Source organism: Alexandromys fortis, unplaced genomic scaffold (assembly GCF_014885135.2).
Source record: "Alexandromys fortis isolate MF-2015 unplaced genomic scaffold, M_Fortis_MF-2015_v1.1 scaffold_31, whole genome shotgun sequence".
NCBI lineage: Eukaryota > Metazoa > Chordata > Mammalia > Rodentia > Cricetidae > Alexandromys > Alexandromys fortis.
The window spans coordinates 13223194-13247384 of NW_026067974.1; the positions used below are offsets into that span (position 1 = coordinate 13223194).

The window sequence follows — 24191 nt, forward strand, 5'->3', positions numbered from 1 at the left end:
AAAAAAAAAAAAAAAAAGAAAAAAGAAAAATGATCCAAGACCATAAAATGGAGGTGAATGAAAAGGCAGAGCGGAGGTTTTAGGAGTAGACGGGGTGTGACAGTCACCTTACTTTCCCGTGTTTTTGCCAATATATGAAGCATCAATGAAGGACAGTGAGGAACCTTAAATGGACTATTCACTTTCAGTGTCCCCGAGCTGTTGTTTCCATGTTGCTATTAAGTACTACAATGTGCCACAGCTTCTGTGGTTGCTTTGTTATAGTGTGTGTGCAAGCTTGCTTTCTCATGTGCGCATGGAGGTCAGGGGGACTCCTTGTAGGGCTTGGTTCTCACAGCATGTGTATAATGGATTAAATTTACATCTTTAGCGCCTATTACCTGCTGTGTCATCTTTCTTGTAAGTCCCTGTTGCTCAGGCTTTCCTGAATATTTTCCATTTTTTTAAAGTTTTTGAACCTAATGAGTTGGAAAGCCACAGACACAGGGGGCTAAATACATTGTAATATAAATTGGATTAAACGTGGCTAAAGTTATTTAACCTTTTTTTTTGAGGCGGTTGTTAGAAGATTAACCTACATATATTTCATACATTTCTAGTATCTGTGTAACACTGTTCTAGAATCTAGCACAGAGCCCGGCTCTATTTTATTGTATTGAATAACCTATACAAAGACAGTAAATTGGTGAAGAGATATTGTCTCAGACTTCCATTGGGAAACAGTTTTATCCTAGAACTGGGAAGATCTGATTCTAGTGAACTCACCGGAAACAATGGGTTACCTTAGATAAGCCACAATCATCTTCTGGGCGTAATTTTGTCACTCAGGTATTTGATATCTGAAGCCTGCGTGTTTATGATAACTATACCAGGAAAGTAGTGTCGTGGAACTTGTCTTCTGTTTGGTGCTAGGGGGAGGGAGAAAGGGATGGGAGGCAGGAGGCAGGGAGTCAGCCCGGAACGCTCAACAAGGGACCGGAGACGCGGGCTTCTCCAGGCAACGTCACTAGGACGCGACGGCTACACTCCCAGAAGCAGGGACACACGCGGTCCCACGGTGAAGTCGAGTTCCGGGACAATAGGACACACCACTCTTGAGTCCCCGGGAGCATTGGGTCTCAGCATCCCTGACCCAGGTTTAGCACCTCAGGGCACAGGGGCCGGAGCCCTAAGAGCCCCGGCAGGAACCTCTAAGAGCCTAACATCAGCGCGGCTGCGCGGAGCACGTGCTAATCCTCGCCGGAGTCCCGGCGATTGGCTGTGACGTACCTTCCGGCGTGAGCGGCGAAAGCCGGGAGGGCGAGCGAGAGAGCTAGCAGGCAGCAGGCGGCAGGCGGGCGGGTGGCCGGCCGGCACGGAGGGAGGGAACGAGCAAGCGGTGAGCAAGCCAGCGAGGGCGGCCGGTCCCGAGGGCAGTGGAGATTCCTCAGGCCCCTCCGGCGCCCTCCCAGGAGTCCACAGCGCCTCCAGCACCCAGCGGAGCGGACACGGCCCTGCCTGGCCATGGCCTCGTTGCTGAAGGTGGATCAGGAAGTGAAGCTCAAGGTAGCGGCACAACTCCAGGCCTCCTCATCCCTCCCTTCGAACCCCCCAGCAGTCGGACTTGCTCCCTACTCCCCATGTCGTCTTTGTCTCCCTGGGGACACCAGCTCTGAGCTTCCGCTCGGCTCAACCCAGCCCCCTACGCCTGGAGACGGCATTGGAGAAGACGATGTAGGGTGGCTTTCTGCCCTGCTTCTGGTGATGGAGCGCACCAGGTTCTCCTCCGCGGACACGTGTTAAACTCAGTACTTTAGGCTAGTGACAGGTGGAAGTGCCCCGGCCCAGCTACGTCCCCGCCCCCGGAACCTGTCCCTGACCCTGCCTTTGGAGGCTAGCCTGCTGCGCGCGCCAGGCCAGGTCTGGGTGGGAGTTGGCACCTTTATGAGCTCACGACTTTCAGTCTGGCCTTTGTCTGCTTATCAAATTCAGAGGATTTCAGACCAGCCGGAGGGAGGGAAGGAGGGCGGGGAGGAAGGTGAAAGGGGAGAAGGGCCTCCAGCCCCGAAAGACTCCTGAGATGGAGAGATGGATCCTCAAAAAAATCAAGTATTTGCAGTCTGGGGGCCTCTCACCTTCTGATTATAATTTCAAGGTGAGGGAGAGACAGTTGGATTTGGGGTTCCCCATCTTATCCTTGTGTCATCTGGCATTGAATTGCTCTCTGTTGATTTTAGGTTGATTCTTTCAGGGAGCGGATCACAAGTGAGGTGAGTGTTTGCACGGGAGAAAAGAGTTGGTTCCCAGCTGGGTGTTTCCCAACAAGAGCTATCCATAGGGGTTGACTAGCCCACGTGTATTAATTCGGGTGTATTTTCTCTGTCTAGGCAGAAGACTTGGTGGCAAATTTTTTCCCAAAGAAGTTACTAGAACTTGATAGTTTTTTGAAGGTGAGAAGTTACTTCTTGAAACCACCTCTTTGGTTCCCGTCTTTGACTGTGTGTTGATTCTTTTCTCATGTACGAGGCTCTCGTTTCTTTTCTTTCACAAGAAATTCTTCACTCACTCACTCTCTCTTTCTCTCTCTCTCTCTCTCTCTTTTTTTTTTTTTTTAACTTACACTAATACTGTTTTGGGGTGAATGTCTCTCTTTCAGGAACCAATCCTAAATATCCATGACCTAACTCAGATCCACTCAGACATGAATCTCCCAGTCCCTGACCCCATTCTCCTCACCAATAGCCACGACGGACTGGATGGTGTGAGTGTCTTGCATTTATGTTTGTGTTTTTAGTATTTTATTTCTTGGTAAGCCTCGGGATGTGCAGAGGACCTGGGCTTTGCTTCTGGGATCTGGGGTTCTGTTTTAGGTGGTTATGGTGACTCCAGAACACCACGTTTTGGACTTTTTAGTTCCCTTTTTAGCAAGGTGAGTATTTTAGTGCTGCTCCCAGAGTTGGCCTGAGATTTTAGTTCTAAACTAGGATTTTGGTGTTTTGTTTTTATTTTTGTTTTTTGTTCCCAGCTGCCTGGCTTTCCCCATGCTCCAGAATAGGATTTTTCTGTTGAGGGTTGTGTCTTGTGGTGGGAAGAGCAGCTCTTCTTGCCGCATAGCTGCAGTCCCTGTCTTTACTGTCTCTTTAGCACCTGAACTTTGTTTTGTTTTGGAGGTGGGGGGTCTCACTATATCACCCCGGCTAGCTTGGAACTCCCTATGTAGATTAGACCGGGTCAGCCTCAAACTTGTTGAGATCTTCCTGCCTCTGCTGTCTGAGTGCCGGGTTGAAGTGTGTACACCACCATGCCAGCTAATACGTATTCTGTGTTAGCTCCATGTCTGCATTGTGTTGTAACACCAGTGATACTATAGTTTTGTCTAGATTCCTGTGATTTTTTTTTAATTACTAGCTTTCAGAACTGTCTTAATTATAACTAATTAAGCTGGGTGTGATGGTTTAGCACTCAGCTTGTCTGAGGAAGGAGAGTTGTGAGATCAAGACCAGCCTGGGATACATAGTGAAATGAGGGCTTGTTGGGACACATACTGGGATCCTTTCTCCGACATAAAGCAAATTAAATTTGCAATTAAGGGAGGAACCATTTTAATTGCTTGTATCCTTAACTCCCACTATTCTAGCATATAGAAGGTACTGTTCTGAATTTGTTGATTGAATATTGCTTTTATTTTAGAACCAACAAATTTGTGCATACTCCCCTTATTCTCTACCTGCCATGATTGCTCTCTTCCTATTTTTTTAAAACCGTATTATATGTACAATGTTCCATCTGCACGAATGCTTGCAGGCCAGAAGAGGGCACGAGGTTTCATTATAGATGGTTGTGAGCCACCATATGGTTGCTGAGAATTGAACTCAGGACCTCTGAAGAGTAGCCAGTGTTCTTAACCTCTGAGCCATCTCTCTAGCCCCTTCTTCCTGTTTTTTTAAAATAGAATTTTTCCTGCTCCTTGACTGCTTCAGAAACAAACACTGCTTATTTAGCATGTGGGTAGGGAGCATGCCGGCTCTTTTCCCTTCTGCCATGTTGTCCTAGAGATCAAACTGAGGTTATCAAAGTTGGCAGTATGTGCCCCTACCTGCTGAAGTGCTCCACTGGCACCTTTGATACTTTGTAAATTTTATTTGTGTTGTATTTGTTGAAAAATTGGCTTTCCCAGATAGAGTGTGTTTTGTTGTAGTTTTTATGGCAAGAGCCTCTTTTAAAAGCTTTATATATATTGGTGTAGAAATTAATAAGATAGCCGGGCGATGGTGGCGCACGCCTTTAATCCCAGCACTTGGGAGGCAGAGGCAGGAGGATCTCTGTGAGTTCGAGACCAGCTTGGTCTACAGAGCTAATTCCAGGACAGGCTCCAAAGCCACAGAGAAACCCTGTCTCGAAAACAAACAAACAAACAAAAAAAATAACCTAAAGGCCAGGAATGGATTAAACTTGTATAGTATCTTGTAATGGGTCTGTGCAGCTGAATGCAAGCTAATTCCTGCTTCTTTATACCCTTAGCCCACTTACAAGAAGCGCAGGTTGGATGAATGTGAAGAGGCCTTCCAAGGTAAGAGCTGGCCCCTAATCTAGGCTGACTAGCAGTCCTGAGAGGCAGCATGGTTCTGGTTTTCACCAGCTCAAAAAGTGAGAATCAGCACTTAGTATCTTCCTACAGTGGTCATTGCTTCATCTCCTAGTACACCAGGAGGGTCTGACTTGGTGCAGAAGCCACACTTCACACTTGTACAGAAGTCCATGTTCCGGGTCATTTCCCCTCTGCAGTGATAGTGGTAGTAAGGGACAGTGGAATCATTTAGTTTGTGAAAGATAAAGGGCAAAGGTCACTCCATCTTCTAGGTCTAGGAAAGAGGAAAAGATGGAGGGTACTTTCACTGTCTACTTCCCCTGAACATGTGGCTTTGTTGTGTCTTCCAGGAACCAAGGTGTTTGTGATGCCCAATGGGATGTTAAAAAGCAACCAGCAGCTGGTGGACATTATTGAGAAAGTAAAACCTGAGATTCGGCTGCTGATCGAGAAATGTAACACGGTGAGGCACGGGCTAGTGACCTATGACTGGACCCAAATAGCTCCACTTGACCTATGGAATGAAGGGTGGGGTGGCAGGTTAAGTCTCTTGATTACTTTGTTTCTGACATCTGTCCTTCATGTACTTCATGGCTTTAGTAAAAAAAGACCAAGGTCCTTCTACATGCATTTTGTCTTCTCACACTCTAGGTCAAAATGTGGGTACAGCTCTTGATTCCCAGAATAGAAGATGGGAACAACTTCGGGGTGTCTATTCAGGTAATGTGTCCCCTGCCTTGTCTCTGGTGCTGCTGTAGGGTGATGTTGAGGTAACTTGACTCACCTGTTCTTCTCCACAGGAGGAGACAGTTGCAGAACTAAGAACTGTCGAGAGTGAAGCTGCATCTTATCTGGACCAGATTTCTAGGTAGGGCTGCTTGGGCTGTACCTAGGAGTTGAACTGTTGAAGTGGGAGACATGTCCAGTGTCCCCTTCAGTTGCCTCTCTTTTTTCCTCCTTCCAGATACTATATTACAAGAGCCAAATTGGTTTCTAAAATAGCTAAATATCCCCATGTGGTAAGTAGGGGTTTTGGGGTCTGAGGTAGGGGTGGCAGGATAGGTAGGGTCCTGGAAATGAGCTGTCTCTGGGCATTTGTGCCTTGGAAGACTCGCCTCCCCTCCTTCCCATGCAGGAGGACTATCGCCGCACTGTCACCGAGATTGACGAGAAAGAATACATCAGCCTCCGTCTCATCATTTCAGAACTAAGGAATCAGTATGTGAGTAAAGTCAGTCCCTGCCCATAGCTGTCCTGGCTTTGCTTATTTCTCTGGTAATTTCTGGGAAACTGAATGGCCAGGATGGTATCTGCCTATAATCCCAACTGCTCAGGAGACTAAGCAGGAGGCCGGCTAGGGTATGTGAATAACTGTTCGTCAGCTGGGTATGGAGAGCATGAACTCGCTGAGGAAGTCTAGTTGGCTGTTTCTGTTCTGTCTAGGTAGAGGTGTTATACAGCATGGTCTTGGAATCAGAAAGATAGCTTTGTAACCAAAGCTTTCATGTAGTGAGTCGTTTGTTTTCTTTTGTTGTTTGGTTTTTAGACAGGGTCTCACTTTGTAGCCCAGGCTGGCCTGAAGCTTACTGTGTTGGTGTCAAGACTCACTGATTCTGTCTCCCAAATGCTGTGTTAAAAGATGTGTGCCACCATAACCAACCAGTTTTTTTTATTATTATTATTTATTATTATTATTATCTCTGTGTGTCAGTATGTGCATGTGTGAGAGTGCAGGTAGCTGGGGTTACTAGAAGAAGGTGGGGCTGGAGAGATGGCTCAGTGGTTAAGAGCATTGCCTGCTCTTCCAAAGGTCCTGAGTTCAATTCCCGGCAACCACATGGTAGTTCACAACCATCTGGAATGAGGTCTGGTGCCCTCTTCTGGCCTGCAGACATACACAGACAGAATATTGTATACATAATAAAGAGAGAAAGAAAGAAAGAAGAAAGAGAGAAAGAAAGAAGATGTAAGACTCCCTGGAATTGGAGTTAATGGCAGTTGTGAGTTGCCTGACATGGGTGCTAGGTACTGAGGTCCGGTCCTCTGCAAGAGCAATACCTGCTCCTGGCTTCTGAGCCAATCCCTGCAGCCCAGAAAATGTGTTCTTGATCATGTTCAAGCTCACACTTGGGAGTTAAGATTACCGACTACAAAAATGGGTTTAGCAGTAAATGAGGCTGCACATTAAAGGACTTTTTTTTTTTAAGATTTATTTATTATGTATACAGTGTTCTGCCTGCAGATCTTATTACAGATGGTTGGGAGCCACCATGTGGTTGCTGGGAGTTGAACTCAGGACCTCTGGAAGTGCAGTCAGTGCTCTTAACTTCTGAACCATCTCTTCAGCCCTAAAGGACTTCTTATACTTGTTAGTGTGGTAAATACTGGTAGCCTGCTCAAGGAATGGATATAGGAGGTCAAGTGATAGAATTAAGGTAACACGTGTTATTGCTTGATGAGGTAGAGGTTGAAGAAATGAATGATTCCCTGACCTTTCCTTTCCCAGGTCACTCTACATGACATGATCCTGAAGAATATTGAGAAAATCAAACGGCCCCGGAGCAGCAATGCAGAGACACTGTACTGAGGCCAGGGCCAGGGCCAGGGGACTCTGTGAGTCTGGCTCAAGACCGATATTGCCTTGGTTTGTTACATGACTATCGTGATGGGGAAACTGGCTGGAAATAGTAACCACACCTCTCTGTTTTTAGTTAGAGTCTAATGAAACTCTCATCTAGTTCTGTGATGTGTTTACCTCTTTTTTCAGGCCTCAGGAACTCTTCTATCTCCTTCCCCAAACCCCACACCCAGCCTGTCCTAATTTCTGGAGAACTCCAGATTTGTGCGAGATACTGGCACAAGAATTGTGGGGTTTTTGTTTTTCTTCCCTTCCCTTCCTCTCCTTGTTTTAAGTTTTGTGTTAAAAGCTGGAGGAACTGTAGGGAAAATGTTAGGTGTCTTTTAGGAACTGGGGGAGTAGAGGTGGGAGGGACATCTTCCTGTCACAGGCCAGTGTCTCTTGCTTCTGTGGGACTTTGGGTCCTCCCCACTGCAGCTGCCTTGGCGATGCCCTGGGGCTCTCCACCTGTGTCTACCCCTCCTTGAACCTGACCCTGACTAGGGATACCTTAGGCCTTCAGCTGTATCCCTAGAGCTCCTCTGGATGTTTTTATAACTGGGGTTTTCACAGATACTGTGTACACTTGTACACACGCATAGGGACATGTATACATGCTTCCTGCTCCATTATAGAACGTAGCCTTCCTTCCTGCACCACTACCCCTTCAGCCCCTGTCACACACGCAACACCTCAGCAGGTGACAGTTGTCTTAGTCATCCACCCAGGCAAGTCCCAGGCCCACCCTCTCTTCTGATAATGTAGCCGTTGGTGCCCAGGGTAAGTTGAAGGAGAGCCGAGGAGCAGAGGGCTCATGAAGGCCTTTCCTCTGTGACTCAGGTTCTTTGGTGTTATGCAAATCTGGCCCCTCTGGCCCTCACTTGCCCTTCTCCCAGGCCAACTTGTGCATTGGGTAGGGTGTGGGCAGCTATGAGGTCCAGAGGCTGCTCCTCCTCGCTGTGCTTTCCCTTTGGGAAATATTTCTCCTATTTATAGTATTGTGCTTCCAGGGAAAGCAGTAATTCATGTGTATATGTATCTGTGCACATACACACGTGCCCGTGTGTGTGTGTGTGTGTGTGTGTGTATAAATATGCTGCGAAGGTCAAACCCATGGAAGAGTTGCTTCTTTTGAATCTTCCAGAGATCTCACTTGTTACAGCTTTTGTGTTAACCCCATTAGCCCCCAGCTTTTTAAGTGAGAGTTGGTATCTGCAGTTAACCTGCCAGTGACTCTCAGTGTCTGTTTGGCTTTTACTACTCTCCGTCTTCCAACTCCAATCATATTCCACCTGGGATGCATCATTTCACTCCCAGTATTCTACAGAAAAGGAGTCAGGATGCTCTCTTCCCATGAATAGTGCTCAGTAACAAACCAATTGCATTTCAGTTGGGCAGTACTCCTACCCACCCCTCAGGTCCCTTCCAGCTAAACTCCTCCCCTCCCACCATGTGTTTCTCAGCTTCCCTTTTTGTTTGACTGTTCCACTGCCCCTCCTCACCCTACCAACCTTGGATTGTAATGTAAAATTCTTTTACCATGTCAAGAAATTATTAAAAATACAGGTACTTTGACCTCTTTCTAAAGCTGCAGACCCTTGTGCCATAATCTGGTGACTGAGGGACATAGTGTGAGCATTCAGACACCTTCACAGATGCCCTGGCCAGCCTGCTGTGTGTACACTTGCTATTGAACTCTTGCATCATGGTGGCAAGAGTGAGGCTTCTACACTGGGTGGTGGTGGCGCACGCCTTTGTTTTTTTTGTTTTGTTTTTCGAGACAGGGTTTCTCTGTGGCTTTGGAGCCTGTCCTGGCACTAGCTCTGTAGACCAGGCTGGTCTCAAACTCACAGAGATCCACCTGCCTCTGCCTCCCGAGTGCTGGGATTAAGGGCGTGCGCCACCATCGCCCTACAGGAGCTAGTTCCAGGACAGGCTCCAAAACTACAGAGAAACCCTGTCTCGAAAAACCAAGAAGATTCTTAAATAAACAAACAAACAAATAAATAAATAAGAAAAAACAAGAAGAAAAAAGAGTGAAGCTTTTGACCAGAGAGGGAGGTGGTTCCTGCTTTATTTTGAAGATAAATTATGTGAAAGCCTTTCCAGGAATTTAAACTGCCTCTCTGTCCATCCACCAGATCCTGATTCCTTCCCTGTGATACCCATGAGCTACCAGCAGAGGTTGCTGTGGTTCTGTGTGGGAACAGCCACTCAGGCACGCCCTATCCAGCCTTTTCTGTCATAATTTTCCTTTCTACATAATACTTGAACTTGTTTGAGGGGACCCCTGGGGATGGTTAAATGACTCAAAGTGTTTGCAGGAGTCTCATGTCCCTCAGAAGTAAAATGCCCTCCCCTTTTCTAGTAAGACAACTTTGTAGAGGTTTAAGGCCCCCAGCAAGAAAGGGACATCTATTTGTTCTGTCCCAGAGTTTAGTGTCGCTAGCTAACAAGTAGCTTTTGCCTGCTTTGTGGGATTATTAAGCACTTGTGTGTATGGTTGCATTTTATATATATGTTTTTTTGGTTGTGTCTATAACAGTCCTAGCGTTCCTGGAACTCAAGGACAGGCTAACCTCAAACTCAGACATCCACCTTCCGCTGATTGCTGGGGTTAAAAGTGTGTGCCACCATGCCTGGCTGTATTTTTTTTTTAATCTCTTTTTTGTTTGTTTGTTTTTGTTTTTTGAGACAGTGCTTCTCTGTAGCTTTGGAGCCTGTCCTGGAACTAGCTCTTGTAGACCAGGCTAGTCAGTCTCAAACTCACAGAGATCCACCTGCCTCTGCCTCCCAAGTGCTGGGATAAAAGATGTATTCCACCACTGCCCAATTCGTCATTTTTAAAGGCAGGTTGTCACTGAGGTTGGCCAGTAACTCACTATGTAGTTCACCTGGCATTGAACTAACAATCCTCCAGAGTGTTGAGACTGTGGACATAAGTGACCCTGTCCCACTGTGCATTTATAGGCAAGAAACTCGAGATGAGCAGCTTTAAGACTACCACAGCTTGGATGGGTTCATTGTACCAGTATGAACAGGAAGCCCAGAACCTCAACCAGTATTTTCTCACTAACTGGATAGATAATAAGGCCTGAGACTCCCAATTCAGATACTGCATTAGGTCCCAGGTAGAGCTAAGAACTTACTGCTGAGCTGGGCAGTAGTTCCAGGAACTATTGCTTGGGGCATGATTCTAGTAATGATGTTTTATTAGTTCTCCTGTGTGACACGGAAAGGATTATGCATCAAAATTGCCTTCTCAGAACTGTTTAAGGTCACAAGGAATTTGCATATCATTATCCCAATGCCTTCTCATCTGCTCTACTAATGGAAGGTTACAGACTATTAGCAGTTGGAGTTTAGGAAAGGAACATTTTGAGCCAAACCTCAGGACAGAAAATTGAAACAGAATTAACATAAAACATGATCAGAAATTTCCTGTCCAGCCCACGGGGTGGAGTTTTGTCCATAAGCTGTAATGTCAGAAGCAGAAAAGAGCTGCCGTTGGAGTGACTGCATCTCCGCGAACAACCATGGCTCTCAAGGTGCTGCTGGGGTGTCTGGTGCTCGCTCTCCTTACCGTCTTTGCTCTGACCTATGTCTTGCTGACCAGGCAAGGCAGTTCCAGCCAGTCTCCTCGATGCCCCTCCATTCCTCCCAGAATTCATCCCTGGACACACCATGGCCAGGGTCAGCTCTTTGCAGACCTGAGCCCCGAGGAGCTAACAACTGTGATGAGCTTTCTGACCAAGCACCTGGGGCCAGGGCTGGTGGACGCAGCCCAGGCTCGGCCCTCAGACAACTGCGTCTTCTCGGTGGAGCTGCAGCTGCCTGCCAAGGCTGCAGCCCTGGCCCACCTGGACGGAGGGGGCCCGCCGCCTGCCCGAGAGGCGCTGGCCATCATCTTCTTTGGTGCACAACCCCAGCCCAACGTGACTGAGCTGGTGGTGGGGCCCCTGCCTCACCCGTCCTACATGCGGGATGTGACCGTGGAGCGTCATGGTGGGCCTGTGCCCTATTACCGGCGCCCCAAGCTGAGAGTGGAGTACGTTCAGATTTGGAGGTATTTGAAAGAAGTGGAGCTCCCAAAGGCACCCACTTTTCTGGCTTCTGTCTTGAACTACAATGGCTCTACCTTGGCACCTCTGCATTCTTCTGCTAGTGGCTTCCAATCAGGGGACCGGACTACCTGGATAGCCCTCTACCATAACATCTCAGGTCTTGGAATATTCCTTCACCCTGTGGGGTTGGAGCTACTGCTGGAGCACAGAGCCCTGGACCCTGCCCACTGGGTGGTCCGGCAGGTCTTCTACCTTGGGCACTACTATGCAGACTTGGCCCAGTTGGAATGGGAATTTAAGGCTGGCCGCCTAGAAGTGGTTCGGGTTCCTCTGCCCACACCAAATGAGGCTTCCTCCCTGAGGTCTCGAGTTACTCTGGAACCCCCACTTCCCCCTCTTCAGTTCTCACCCCAGAGTCCCCAGTACAATGTGCAGGGAAACTTAGTGGTGTCCCCCCTCTGGATGTTTACATTTGGTCATGGTGTGTTCACTGGCTTAAGACTTTTTGATGTTCGGTTTAAGGGTGAGCGTGTGGCTTATGAAGTCAGTGTCCAGGAGTGCCTGACTGTTTACGGTGCTGATTCCCCCAAGACGATGATGCTCCGTTACTTGGACAGCAGCTTTGGGCTTGGCCAAAACAGCCGAGCCTTGGTTCGGGGGGTGGACTGCCCTTACCAGGCCACAATGATTGACATCCATGTATTAGTAAGCACAGGGGCAGTCCGGCTGCTCCCAGGGGCTGTGTGTGTATTTGAGGAGGCCCAAGGATTACCCCTTCGAAGGCACCACAACTACATAGGGGGTCATTTCTACGGTGGTTTGGCCAGCTCAGGCCTTGTGGTCAGGTCGGTGTCATCAGTGGGCAACTACGATTACATTTGGGACTTTATACTGTATCCAAATGGGGCGCTCGAAGGGCGTGTCCATGCCACAGGCTATATCAACACAGTCTTCCTGAATGGAGGGGCTGAGAGCCTCCTCTTCGGGAACCGCGTGGGAGAGCGAGTGCTGGGAGCAGTGCACACACACGCTTTCCACTTCAAGCTGGACCTGGACGTGGCAGGTGAGTTCTGGGGCTGAGGCTTGAGGGTTGGAAGTAGCACACAGTGCTGGAAGCTTCCAGACCGGGCTGCAGTCTGAAAGGTGGTGAGGACAGCCTAACCTCCGGAGGAGGAGGATTGTCTGAGTGCCGCTCTAGTCACACCTGGGCATCTGGTCAAGGATGAAAGGGTTCATCTGCCCAGCTCCCACCTTCTGGTTCCTTCCCCCAGATCTGCAGTTGTGAAACTAACTTAATGTAATGGCTGTGCCCTGCTGCCTTAACCAGAGAGATTGACCCAGTGAGAATTGGATGGGACTAGAGCCAGCACTTGGCCTCTTGAGCTCAGGGTGGGTGGATGGGACAAGGACCTGAGCAGAGGTAACCAAAAGTCTGGTTGAAGAGTTTGCCGTAGGGCTAGGGATGCTGTGGTCTGTACATGGGGAGGAAAGGTGTCAGGGTTGGGGATAGCTCTGCAGTTAGTGCCACTTAACAGTGTGGGAAGGCCACCCTCTCCTGTCATCACTATTAACAGTCCTCTGTTGTGGCAAGTCTGGGATAAGCTGGCTGCCAGTCTGGCGCTTGCTGCTCCTGGCAGACTCTGGAGGAGAGAAAACAAACTCATCAAAGCACATGGACCCAGAAAGAAGTCAACTCCACCAAGACCTTCATTTTACACTTGGGGAAACTAAGGAAGGCAGGGGAGATGGAACAGGAAGGAAGTGGCTGCCCAAGTGTAATGTCTGACCAAACACCTATCTTGTGAAACATTCTCGAGTGTGAGGCCCTGGCATGTGTACCTTGCACACTATGCTTGCGTTTGTGGTTTTTGGGTGTGGGGAGGTGGTAGGGGGTAAGAGACCCAAGACTAACATGATGACCATATATTATAATCTGCAATACTCACAATCTGACAATTGGAAAATACTCAACATCTTTGGCTTTTAGAGTGTGTATCATGGTCACACATTTAAGGGAACCAAATGTCCTGAGCCTCGAGGAAAAAGTGCTGTGCTGGGTGATGCAGGGTTTGGTGCATGCAGTAGGATCGAAGAAGCTACAAAGCTCACTTTCGAAAGACTGGCAGTAGTGTCCCCTGTGTTAAGAGAGTGGAGTCCTGGAGCTGGGAGGAATCTGCAGGGACTGTGGAAGAGGACTGGCTTTTCCGTGTCACTTCAAGTCTCTTTCATAGTCACAGGAATGTTTCAGTCAGCATGTGTTTTTCCATGTGTTGAGCATAGCCATAAAACAGTATTGTGTTAGCCATTGAGATTCAGAAGGTGAGAGTGAGAAGCAAACTGTTGTAGGGTCTACTGGGTAGGCCCATACTAATAGAGTCTTCCGTGTTGTGGCTGCCCTAAGTCTCCAGCCATATGTGACTGCCACGTGGTTTAAGACTGGGTCTCGCTATTTAGTAGGTTGGCTTTGGACATAGCCCCTTCTTCCTTCCTTCCTTCCTTCCTTCCTTCCTTCCTTCCTTCCTTCCTTCCTTCCTTCCTTCCTTCCTTTTCTTTCTCTCCCTTTCAGTTTTGAGACAGGGTCACACTATGTAACCCTGATTATATTGTAACTTTGTAGATCAGTCCAGACTTGACTTGGCAGCCGTCCCCTGCCTCTGCCTCCCAGGTACTGGATTTCAGGTATGTGTCACCCGGCTTAGCGATGCTTGAGCAGCTAGTGTGACTGACGAACTGGATTTTCAGTATATGTAGCCACATGTGACCAACAATTATCCGATTGAAATGGTGGGTTAGCCCTTGCCCAAGCTTATGACTCCGAGCATAGCGTTCTCTGAGGCCTGTGGTCAGATAGTAATATAGGCATCAAGAGGAAACCAAGGATTCTGTCTGAGCAACCTCACCCCAGTGTAGAATTCTCCCTTTCCTCATCCTGACAGGCTTGAAAAACTGGGTGGTAGCTGAAGATTCGGTGTTTGAGCCTGTAGCAGCCCCCTGGAGCCCGGAGCATCAGCTACAGCGCCTACAGCTGACCAGGCAGGTCCTGAGCAGGGAGGACCAGGCTGCATTTCCCCTGGGGAGCTCCCTTCCTCGATACCTTTACCTGGCTACCAACCAGACCAATGCCTGGGGCCACCAGCGTGGGTACCGAATCCAGATCCACAGCCCTCGTGGTATCCATGTACCTCTGGAGAGTGACATTGAAAGGGCTCTCAGCTGGGGAAGGTGAGGAGGGCCCTGGGAATGGGTGTGAGGGAAGGACTTGTCCCCCAGCCGTACCCTGGACCTGCCTTCAGATCCATGTCGATATGGGATGGGAAATAGTCTCAGCATCCGATCCAAGGGACTTGTAGGACTGTAAAGCTCTGATTTTTCCAACATCACCTACCTACAATTCCTGGTCAGATACCAGCTTGTGGTGACGCAGAGGAAGGAGGAGGAATACCAAAGCAGCAGCATCTATTACCAGAATGACCTGCGGACCCCGACCATGGCCTTTGCTGACTTCATCAACAATGAAACCCTCTTAGGAGAGGTTGGTAGCTTCAGAGGTAGAGGAGAAGGCCTTCACTTTTCCTGGCAACTTGGCTGGCCAGCCTCCACCTAGTGCAGGTCATCCCTACTAGGGGGCAATTAGTCACCACACTAGGACCCCACCCAGCTCCTTACACAGGTCATGAAGTGTTCTTTGTAGGAATGTGGTTGGCAGAGGCAGAAGCCAGGCTGAGGCTAGAGGCTGGGAAACTGCAGCTGGGAGGACATTCCTTGCCTCCAAAGGCCTCTGCTTTTCCTCCTTGCAGGATCTGGTGGCTTGGGTGACAGCCAGTTTCCTGCACATCCCCCATGCTGAGGACATCCCCAACACAGTGACTGTGGGGAACAGTGTGGGCTTCTTGCTCCGACCCTACAATTTCTTCGATGAGGATCCCTCTATCTTCTCCCCTGGCAACATCTACTTTGAGAGGGACGAGGATGCGGGGCTGTGCAGTGTCAACCCTGTGGCCTGCACCCCACAGCGGGCAGCCTGTATACCCAACTTGCCCTCCTTTTCCTATGAAGGCTTATAGAGGCCTGAGGCTGTGGTAAGACCCCAGGGGGCCAGGGAGTGAGCCGCAAGCACCTCTATTCTATCTCCTGTGGTTTTATCACCTGCCCCATCCCCACCCCAGGTCTCCACCCTCTGCTCCTTAGAAAACAGCCTCTGGCCACACTAAATCCCTGGGCCTCCTCTTCTGGGTTGATTCTTGCCTCCTGCCTGTGTTTTTTTTTTTTTTTTTTTTTTTTTTTTTTCTATTTGAGACAGGGTCTTTCTATGTAGCCCCGGCTGTCCTGGAACTTGCCATGTAGACCAGGCTGACTTCAACTTGCAGAGATCTGTCTGCCTTTGCCTCTGAACTGCTGGGATTAAAGACATGCACCACTACTCCTGGCTTCTGCTAGCTATTTAAATGATAATTTGTTTAAAAGTGTTTTTGGAATACTCAAACAAAATACCACAAATTCTACCATTTCAAAACTCGCTGGGGTTCACATTACACCAGGCCTTATCTTACACGTGTGTATCTCAAAGGAACGGTTGTGTGTAACTGATAATAAAATGGTTTGCAAAACTTTTACTTGAGTTTACTCTTTGGCTTTTGAAAGCATGTGGAGTTCCCGGGAGAATATTAAGAACTTTAGCCAAGGAAGTTTAGCAACAGAAAGATACACAGGAAGGGAGGTTAGACCTGGCCAAGGAATGTTGCTTGGGAAAGAGACTGGAGGTGGGGGGTTTCCTTGGCAGATGATCCTTCCCAGTGAAAGCAAAAGAAGCAAGCTCGAAAGGTGGGAGCGGGGGAAGAACTTGGCCTGGGGGGCACAGGGCTATGGGGCAGACCCCACTCCTTGCTGGTAGTGGGTTCCCATGCACAGACTGGGTTCCTCCCCCTTCTCTCAACCCAAACCCTGACCCAGAGAGCACATTCTGATGGGGAAGCTGGAGGACAAAGCCATGTAAGGTCTGTGAATATCACTGCAGCCAGCTCAGAGCCGCCTCCAACTCTGGCTCCAGCCTCCCTGTTCCCGCCCTCAGACAAAGCACCAGAATGCAAAGAAGCTGCTAGCATCTGGACTCAGCCGAGAAGAGTCCGCGTCTGATGGAAAGCTGTCCGTCTGCAAGGAACGATGACCCAGAAGACTACCCTGGTGCTCCTTGCTCTGGCTGTCATCACCATCTTTGCCTTGGTTTGTGTTTTGTTAGCTGGCAGGAGCGGAGATGGGGGTGGACTGAGCCAACCTCCCCAGTGCCCCTCCGTTCCTCCTAGTGCCCAGCCCTGGACAAATCCTGGCCATGGTCAGCTCTTTGCAGACCTGAGCCCCGAGGAGCTAACAGCTGTGATGAGCTTTCTGACCAAGCACCTGGGGCCAGGGCTGGTGGACGCAGCCCAGGCTCGGCCCTCAGACAACTGCGTCTTCTCGGTGGAGCTGCAGCTGCCTGCCAAGGCTGCAGCCCTGGCCCACCTGGACGGAGGGGGCCCGCCGCCTGCCCGAGAGGCGCTGGCCATCATCTTCTTTGGTGCACAACCCCAGCCCAACGTGACTGAGCTGGTGGTGGGGCCCCTGCCTCACCCGTCCTACATGCGGGATGTGACCGTGGAGCGTCATGGTGGGCCTGTGCCCTATTACCGGCGCCCTGTGCTAGCCAGAGAGTATCAGGATATCGACCAGATGATCTTCCACAGGGAGCTGCCCCAGGTTTCTGGGCTCCTCCATCACTGTTGCTTCTATAAACAAGGGGGCCACAACCTGCTTACGATGACTACAGCCCCCCGTGGTCTGCAATCGGGGGACCGGACCACCTGGTTTGGATTGTATTACAACCTCTCAGGGGCTGGGTTTTACCCACACCCTATTGGCTTGGAGCTGCTGGTAGACCATAAGGCCCTGGACCCAGCCCTGTGGAGCATCCAGAAGGTGTTCTTTCAAGGCCGTTACTTTGATAATCTGATTCAACTGGAGGAGAGCTTTGAGAATGGCCTGATAAATGTGGTGCTGGTACCAAACAATGGCACAGGTGGGTCCTGGTCCCTAAAATCCTCAGTGCCACCGGGTCCAGCTTCCCCTCTGCAGTTCCATCCCCAGGGACCCCGCTTCAGTGTCCAGGGGACTCGAGTGGCCTCCTCGTTGTGGACTTTCTCTTTTGGCCTTGGAGCTTTCAGTGGCCCGAGGATCTTTGATATTCGCTTTCAAGGGGAGAGGGTGGCCTATGAAATCAGTGTTCAGGAGGCCATAGCTCTGTATGGTGGCAATTCCCCAGCAGCAATGCTGACCTGCTATATGGATGGTAACTTTGGCATTGGCAAATACTCTACCCCACTGACCCGTGGGGTGGACTGTCCTTACTTAGCCACCTATGTGGACTGGCATTTCCTTCTGGAATCTCAGACCCCCAAGACACTACGTGATGCATTTTGTGTGTTTGAACAGAACCAGGGCCTCCCGCTACGACGACACCACTCGGATTTCTACTCCCACTATTTTGGGGGTGTTGTGGAGACAGTGCTTGTGGTCAGATCTGTGGCTACCTTGCTCAATTACGACTATGTGTGGGACATGGTCTTCCATCCCAACGGGGCCATAGAAGTCAAATTCCATGCCACGGGTTACATCAGCTCAGCATTCTTCTTCGGTGCTGGTGAAAAATTCGGGAACCGAGTTGAGGAACACACACTGGGCACGGTACATACTCACAGTGCTCACTTCAAAGTGGACCTGGATGTGGCAGGTGAGACAGTCTGAGGGACATCAGGGAGGGGGATAAGTGTCGTTCCTGCTTTGGGGTTTATGTAGGTAATTCACAAAAGAAAGATTTGGGGTTTCATGCTTCGTTGTAGGCTAGTTGGGAGAGATGGCAGCCAGATTTTACTCGGATTGTAGCTCCCTAGCTGGGTGTAAAGCTGCCCGTTTCTATATATGTGACCACCTTAGGAAACCTTGGGAAATGGCTAAGCTGAGGGAGAAGGCAGCATCTGGTTTCCCAGAGTCCCTTGAGCGCACATGGGCCTCTGTTCAAGCACGCAGCAGTTTGTTTCCCAGCACAGCTCTGTCCCATGTACGGTGCTGCAGCTCTGGAGTGTTTGGGTCTGCTGAGTCTCTGGGCGTGCAAGCGAGGCTTGGAAGAACCGTTGCTCCACATTCCTGTGAGAGATGGACCCTCCTCTGTCTTGATTTTTCAGCTCTTTCTGGGCACCCTTGGCTTCAGTGCAGGGGGATAGTGGGTACTGGGGAGAGGTTCCGGCTCCTGAGGTTTGTGGTCACAGAGACAGCCAAGGCTGTCATGATTTCCTGAAGATCATCTTTCTTTTTTTTTTCCCTACATTGAGTCATCAACTGATTTTTTTTTTCTGTTCTCAATATGAAATATCTCAGAACTCTCACTGGGTCACTGTTTCCACTCCTTTTTTGGGGGGAAAGGTGGAGTTCGATTCAGTTTCTCCATGTAGCCCTGGTTGTCCTGGAACTCATTCTGTAGACCAAGCTGACCTTGAATTCACAGAGACATGAGCGCACACGAGTGGTACATGAGTGTACATGAGCGCACACGAGTGGTACATGAGTGCACACAAGTGGTACACGAGCACACACGAGTGGTACACGAATGGTACATGAGTGTACATGAGTGCACACGAGTGGTACATGAGTGCACATGAGTGATACATGAGCGCACATGAGTGGTACATGCCACTGGAAACCAGAGCTGTTGGATCTCCTTGAAGCTGGAGTTCCAGGCACTTGTGAATGGCTCGGCATGGGTGCTGGGAGGCAAACTGCAGTCTGGTGGAAGACCCAGCACTCTTAACCACTGAGCCATATCTTCAGCACCTGAATATTTAAATTTATGGGTTAATAGTTTTGTCTGAAGGATGGGGGAGGTCTTGGGACAGGGAGGGACACTCTGAAGTCAGGTGGGTGCCAGAAATGTCCAGAGTGGCCCAATGACTAGCCCTTACACACTTTACACAGGGCTGAAGAACTGGGCCTGGGCAGAGGACATGGCTTTTGTCCCCATGAACGTACCTTGGCGCCCTGAGCACCAGACACAGAGGCTGCAGGTGACTCGGAAGCTGCTGAAGACAGAGGAGGAGGCTGCCTTCCCCATGGGGGTTGTCACCCCTCGCTACCTGTATCTGGCCAGTAACCACAGCAACAAGTGGGGTCATAGGCGAGGCTACCGCATCCAAATCTTCAGCTTTGCCGGGGAACCACTGCCCCAGAAAAGCCCCATAGAGAAAGCCTTCAGCTGGGGGAGGTGAGTGGCAGGTGATCAGAGATGGTTGGGGAGGTATGCCCTGGGGTGCGGCAGGGGCAGAGGATGGGTACCTGGAAACAGATTAGACTGTTTCCAACATTGCCTGTCTCTGGGCACAAGGGGTATGGGTAGGGCTGTCATATCCCCTTAGAGGACTAGAGTCAGGGAAGAACTCTTTTCTGTTCAGGGGTGGGGTGGGCTGTTCTGTGCAATGGCAGGGGTATGACATGAACCTCCTCCAGTGTGGTGTCAGGGGTTCTAGAGCCAGGTGTCACTGTGTGAGCATATGTGGAGGTTGGTCAGAGCACAGACCTTGCCCCCATCGGAAACAGGCATCATGTTGGTCTTAGCAAACATGGAGACCTAACCAGTGCCCTTCTAGGTACCACTTGGCTGTGACCCGAAGGAAGGAGAAAGAGCCTAGTAGCTCTAGCATCTTCAACCAGAATGACCCATGGACCCCCACTGTGGATTTCTCTAACTTCATCAGCAACGAGACCATTGCTGGAGAGGTGAGCTGCCGGTGGGATGAACCGAGATGGGGGTACAAGGATGAGCTTTCCCTTCTCACGGGTGGGTCCCTGGAAACCATCTGAACTCCTCAGCAAAGGAGCTGGTTCTTGCCTTTTGCCCGTCAGTGGATGTGATCATGACATCTAGAACAGCAGTTCTCAGCCTTCTGGATGCTGGGATCCTTTCATACAGTTCCTCATGTTGGGGTAACCCCCAGCCAGAACATTATTTCATTGCTATTTCTTAACTGTAATTTTGCTACTGTTATGAATTGTAATGTAATATCTAATATGCAGAATATCTGAAGTGTGACCCCCCCCAAGAGGTTGTGACCCACAGGTTGAGAAGTCATGTGCAAACGACTGGGTCCTAAAGCCCTCAAAGTCTCAGGTTTGTGGCCTGAGCCCTTTCCAGGCCTGAGGTTTTTTACAGAGAAAACCACAGACCACAACAGCTCCCATCCCTGCCTTGAAGGGTGCATTCTACATGTCAACTTGAAACCACTTTTTTTTTTGAAGATTTATTTATTATGTATACAGTATTCTGTCTGCATGTTTGCCTGCACAGCAGAAGAGGGCGCCAGATCTCATTACAGACGGTTGTGAGCCACCATGTGGTTGCTGGGAATTGAACTCAGGTCCTCTGGAAGAGCAGCCAGTGCTCTTAACCTCTGAGCCATCTCTCCAGCCCGTTCCCACCTTCTAAGGTCTGAATGTCCCTGTTCCACAATTCTCCCCTGAGTTACACTCTGGGGGCTCTTAGAGAATTAGGAAAGAAAAGCGGAAGTCGCCTGGAGTGATCACCCTCCGGTGTGAGCCGGCAAAAGACGCTGTGATGGGGGCAGCAGAGATGGAGATACAGAGGCCCCGTCTCAGGGAGGCAGCCGTGGTTCCCAAAATGGAATGAGCTTTTTACGTTTTGACTCCTGGGACATCTGAAGGAGACACTATTTAAAGATTCAAGATCTGTGGACTCGTGAACAGACCACTGTACAGGGAGGCTGTGTCTAGCCCACCTCCCCATCCTCTTTTCTCTCCCGCAGGACTTGGTGGCCTGGGTGACAGCCGGGTTTTTGCACATCCCACATGCAGAAGACATCCCCAACACGGTGACTGTGGGAAACGGGGTGGGCTTCTACCTCAGACCCTACAACTTCTTTGATGAGGACCCCTCCTTCTACTCGCCTGACTCCATCTATTTCCGGGAGGACCAGGATGTCGGTGCCTGTGAGGTCAACCCCCTGGCTTGCCTACCGCAAACTGCCACCTGTGCCCCTGACCTCCCTGGCTTCTCCCATGGGGGCTTTACTCACAAATAAGTGTCCCCTGGATGGACAGTCCAGCCAAGGCCCCTGGGGTAAGGACTGGGGAGCAACAGCTGGCAGTGCACAGGGCGGTCTGGTTCCCTCTTTTGTCCTCACACCTCTGATAGCCCATCTATCTTCTGCTGTCTCCTCCTCCCTGCCTGGAGCAACCTGAGCCCATGATGCCTGACACACAGGGACACTGGGCTTTGTTGATCATGGCTGTACTGAGTTCCTGCCTTGGGAGAAGAGTGCCCTGGCTAGGAGCCTGGGGTGATGGCTATGGATTGGGTTTTTTTTTTTTTTCCTAAATGGTTCCTTTTTCTTTCCTTCTTTTTGATTTTTATTAAAAGTTTTATAGTCACTCCGAGGACTCTGCAATGAGGATAATTCTCTAGAGACTGCAGAGTAGGGTCTTCCTGAGTCTGGAGCATCCACAGATGAGCTGAAAGGGACCCCTGTCCACAATCCTCTTCCCCCCAGCCTCCCTCTTCCCTCTCTCTTGCCCACACCTCCCGGAGTCCCTGCTCACTCTTACATTCTAGGATTTCCCACTCAGTCCGAAGGGGATGCCTGTCCTTTGTGTTCTCTCAGCCCCTCATTTCTCAACTGCACTCCCTTCTCCTGGTCCCGAGTCTGTGAAAGTCTCAAAGATTCAATGGAACAACATCTTATTGGAAAGGACCAGGCTTGCTTGGCTCCTAACACCCATCACATATCAACAGCAGGCGTTGTCCCTGCTACAGTCCTGCTTTGTGCTCTCTTCAAGATGGTCGTAGAGACAGCAGGTGGCTTGGAGTTGCTATGATTATGACAAACAGTTATTTTATTCCACGACTCTGCATGACTATGGTCTCTGTGCCCCGCAGTAGCCAGTTTGGGACCAGTGGAGTAGGGACCATGTGAGGACATCAAAGGTGAGAAACAGAAAGCCCTGGGACTTCATGCTCAAAGGAAGGGATGTCCAATTAGAAGCAGACATGCAAATGAGCATGATAGAGAGGGATATGGCTTCATGGGACCTGCTTCAGGGCTTCCCGTCACTGGCTTTCCTGAGTTCTGGACAGGGGACGGTACAAAGAAACACCAGTGGCTGGAAACAAGGTGCACCGTTCCTGAGCAGACTGACCAGGCTAGGCCCATTGTGACAGTCTTACAGTGCAATCCAGCTGAGCTGAAAATTGTTCTGTCATTACTTGTTAGTAGGAAGTAACCTTCACTGGGAAAGGGCATGCAGAAATGCTTCCGTTCACTCCCCTGCCTGTGTTTTTAGAGCAAGGAGAACTTAGACAGCTGTGATAGTGCCCAGCTGTGATCCCAGAGTCCGCCTAGGGGCTTGACTGATCTACACAGTGAGTGGTTTTATCTCACAAAACCAAGGGCTCGAAATGTAACTCAGGGGTAGAGAACCCAAGGCACAGTTTTACAATAGATAGATGGGTTTGTTGTTGTTGTTCATTGTGTACAAGGCCTTGGGTTTAATTCTCAGCACCGTTAAAATGAAAGAAAGGCACCGGAGAGATGGCTCCGTGGTTAAGGGTGCACACACCGCTCTTGCAGGGGACCCACGTTTAGTTCCCGGCACCCACATCAAGTGCCCACAACCACCTGTAACTCCAGCTCCAGGCCATCCAACGCCCTCTTCATGGGCACCTGTCCACATGCCCATACCCCACCCAGACGCTGACACAGAAATAAAAAGAATTCTTTAAAGACAAAAAGAAAACCTAAATATGAGGAGGATATAAGTGCGTATTTGTTTATTCCTGCATTGAGAAATGAGTAACACTGATTACCTCTGGGGAGGAGGATGGGTGAGAGCGGGAACTGGGTACTGAATGCCACCCAGAACATCCCATGTACTGAACCATGTGACTATTATTGCTTCATCAGAATAAACAAGTGGCCCCAAACATGAACTGTCCCGTCTTTTCTGTTTCTTTTTTTCAAATATGTTGTGTGTGTTGGGGGGAGTGAGAGTCTGAGATCTTGAGCGCTGAAGAAGTAGGTGGCCTGTGGTACCGCTCTTGCCTTTCTTGCGTCAACTCTGGGGAAATGTTAAGCTTCAGTCAGCAGCCCCCCCCCCTCCCCACCGCCTCTCTCAGAGGAGGGATAAGGAGAAGCGATGGAACTGGAGTTCTGCTCAGGGTGGGCCAGGAGGGGAAGTGCCAGGAACAGATATGGGTGCTGCTCAGCTTCTGAACTGAGAGACACGGTCAAGAGCTCGGACACCGTGGGGCCTTTTGCCCCTTCTCACTGTCCCTGTGATGATGGGGCCATTTGCAGTCACAGCACCACCGACACTTAGTCCAGAGATACATGATTTAAGATACTGACATTATTTGGGGAGGCTCTAAAAACTTAGAACAGGGTGCCAACCTGAAGGAAGCAGACCACTTGGGATAAGTTATCTCCAGTCGCTTCCTGTCTTGCTCTCTCTGCTTCCTGGTCCACCATGATGTGACCTGCTGTGCTCTACCGTGTCATCCCCACCTTGAGAGACAGAACCTTCCGAAACCATGGGCTAAAGGAGTCTTTCCTCCTCAGATTTTATAAGGTTCCACTCTCTCTACCCTCCCCCCATCTCCCTCCCCCTCTCTCCCTTCCTCCCCCTCTCAAGGGTGCACGCACTCTCGGGCACACACACATACACAAATTAAAAAGACCAGGCTGGGCTTAAACTCAGATATCCACCCACTTCTGTCTCCTGAGTGCTGAGATTAAAGGTGTGTACCACCACCGCCTGGCATCAGTCAGCTTTTCTTAAAGCAACCAGGGCCCCAGCCCATGAGTGGCACTACCCGCAATGGACTGGGTCTACCCACACATGAAGAAAAAGCCCT

The 24191-nt window shown here is 49.8% G+C and overlaps 3 protein-coding genes across 3 annotated transcripts; all 3 read left to right on the plus strand.

Moving 5' to 3' along the window:
* The first annotated feature begins 1134 nt into the window (after window positions 1-1134).
* On the plus strand, window positions 1135-8777 carry Psme3 (proteasome activator subunit 3). The gene is made up of 11 exons (XM_050156518.1): window positions 1135-1545; window positions 2217-2249; window positions 2367-2429; window positions 2636-2740; window positions 4501-4549; window positions 4918-5030; window positions 5219-5287; window positions 5368-5435; window positions 5532-5586; window positions 5703-5789; window positions 7074-8777. Exons 1-11 carry the CDS (start codon window positions 1504-1506, stop codon window positions 7152-7154), a joined length of 765 nt encoding a protein of 254 aa, XP_050012475.1. The 5' UTR covers window positions 1135-1503; the 3' UTR covers window positions 7155-8777.
* A 120-nt stretch (window positions 8778-8897) lies between these two features.
* Window positions 8898-15858, plus strand: Aoc2 (amine oxidase copper containing 2). The gene is made up of 4 exons (XM_050156486.1): window positions 8898-12311; window positions 14185-14470; window positions 14651-14780; window positions 15046-15858. The coding sequence occupies exons 1-4, from the start codon at window positions 10721-10723 to the stop codon at window positions 15310-15312; spliced, it is 2274 nt and encodes a 757-aa protein (XP_050012443.1). The 5' UTR covers window positions 8898-10720; the 3' UTR covers window positions 15313-15858.
* Window positions 15859-16128: 270 nt separating this feature from the next.
* Window positions 16129-23267, plus strand: Aoc3 (amine oxidase copper containing 3). The gene is made up of 4 exons (XM_050156485.1): window positions 16129-18008; window positions 19247-19532; window positions 19915-20044; window positions 21088-23267. The coding sequence occupies exons 1-4, from the start codon at window positions 16409-16411 to the stop codon at window positions 21361-21363; spliced, it is 2292 nt and encodes a 763-aa protein (XP_050012442.1). The 5' UTR covers window positions 16129-16408; the 3' UTR covers window positions 21364-23267.
* Window positions 23268-24191: the final 924 nt, after the last annotated feature.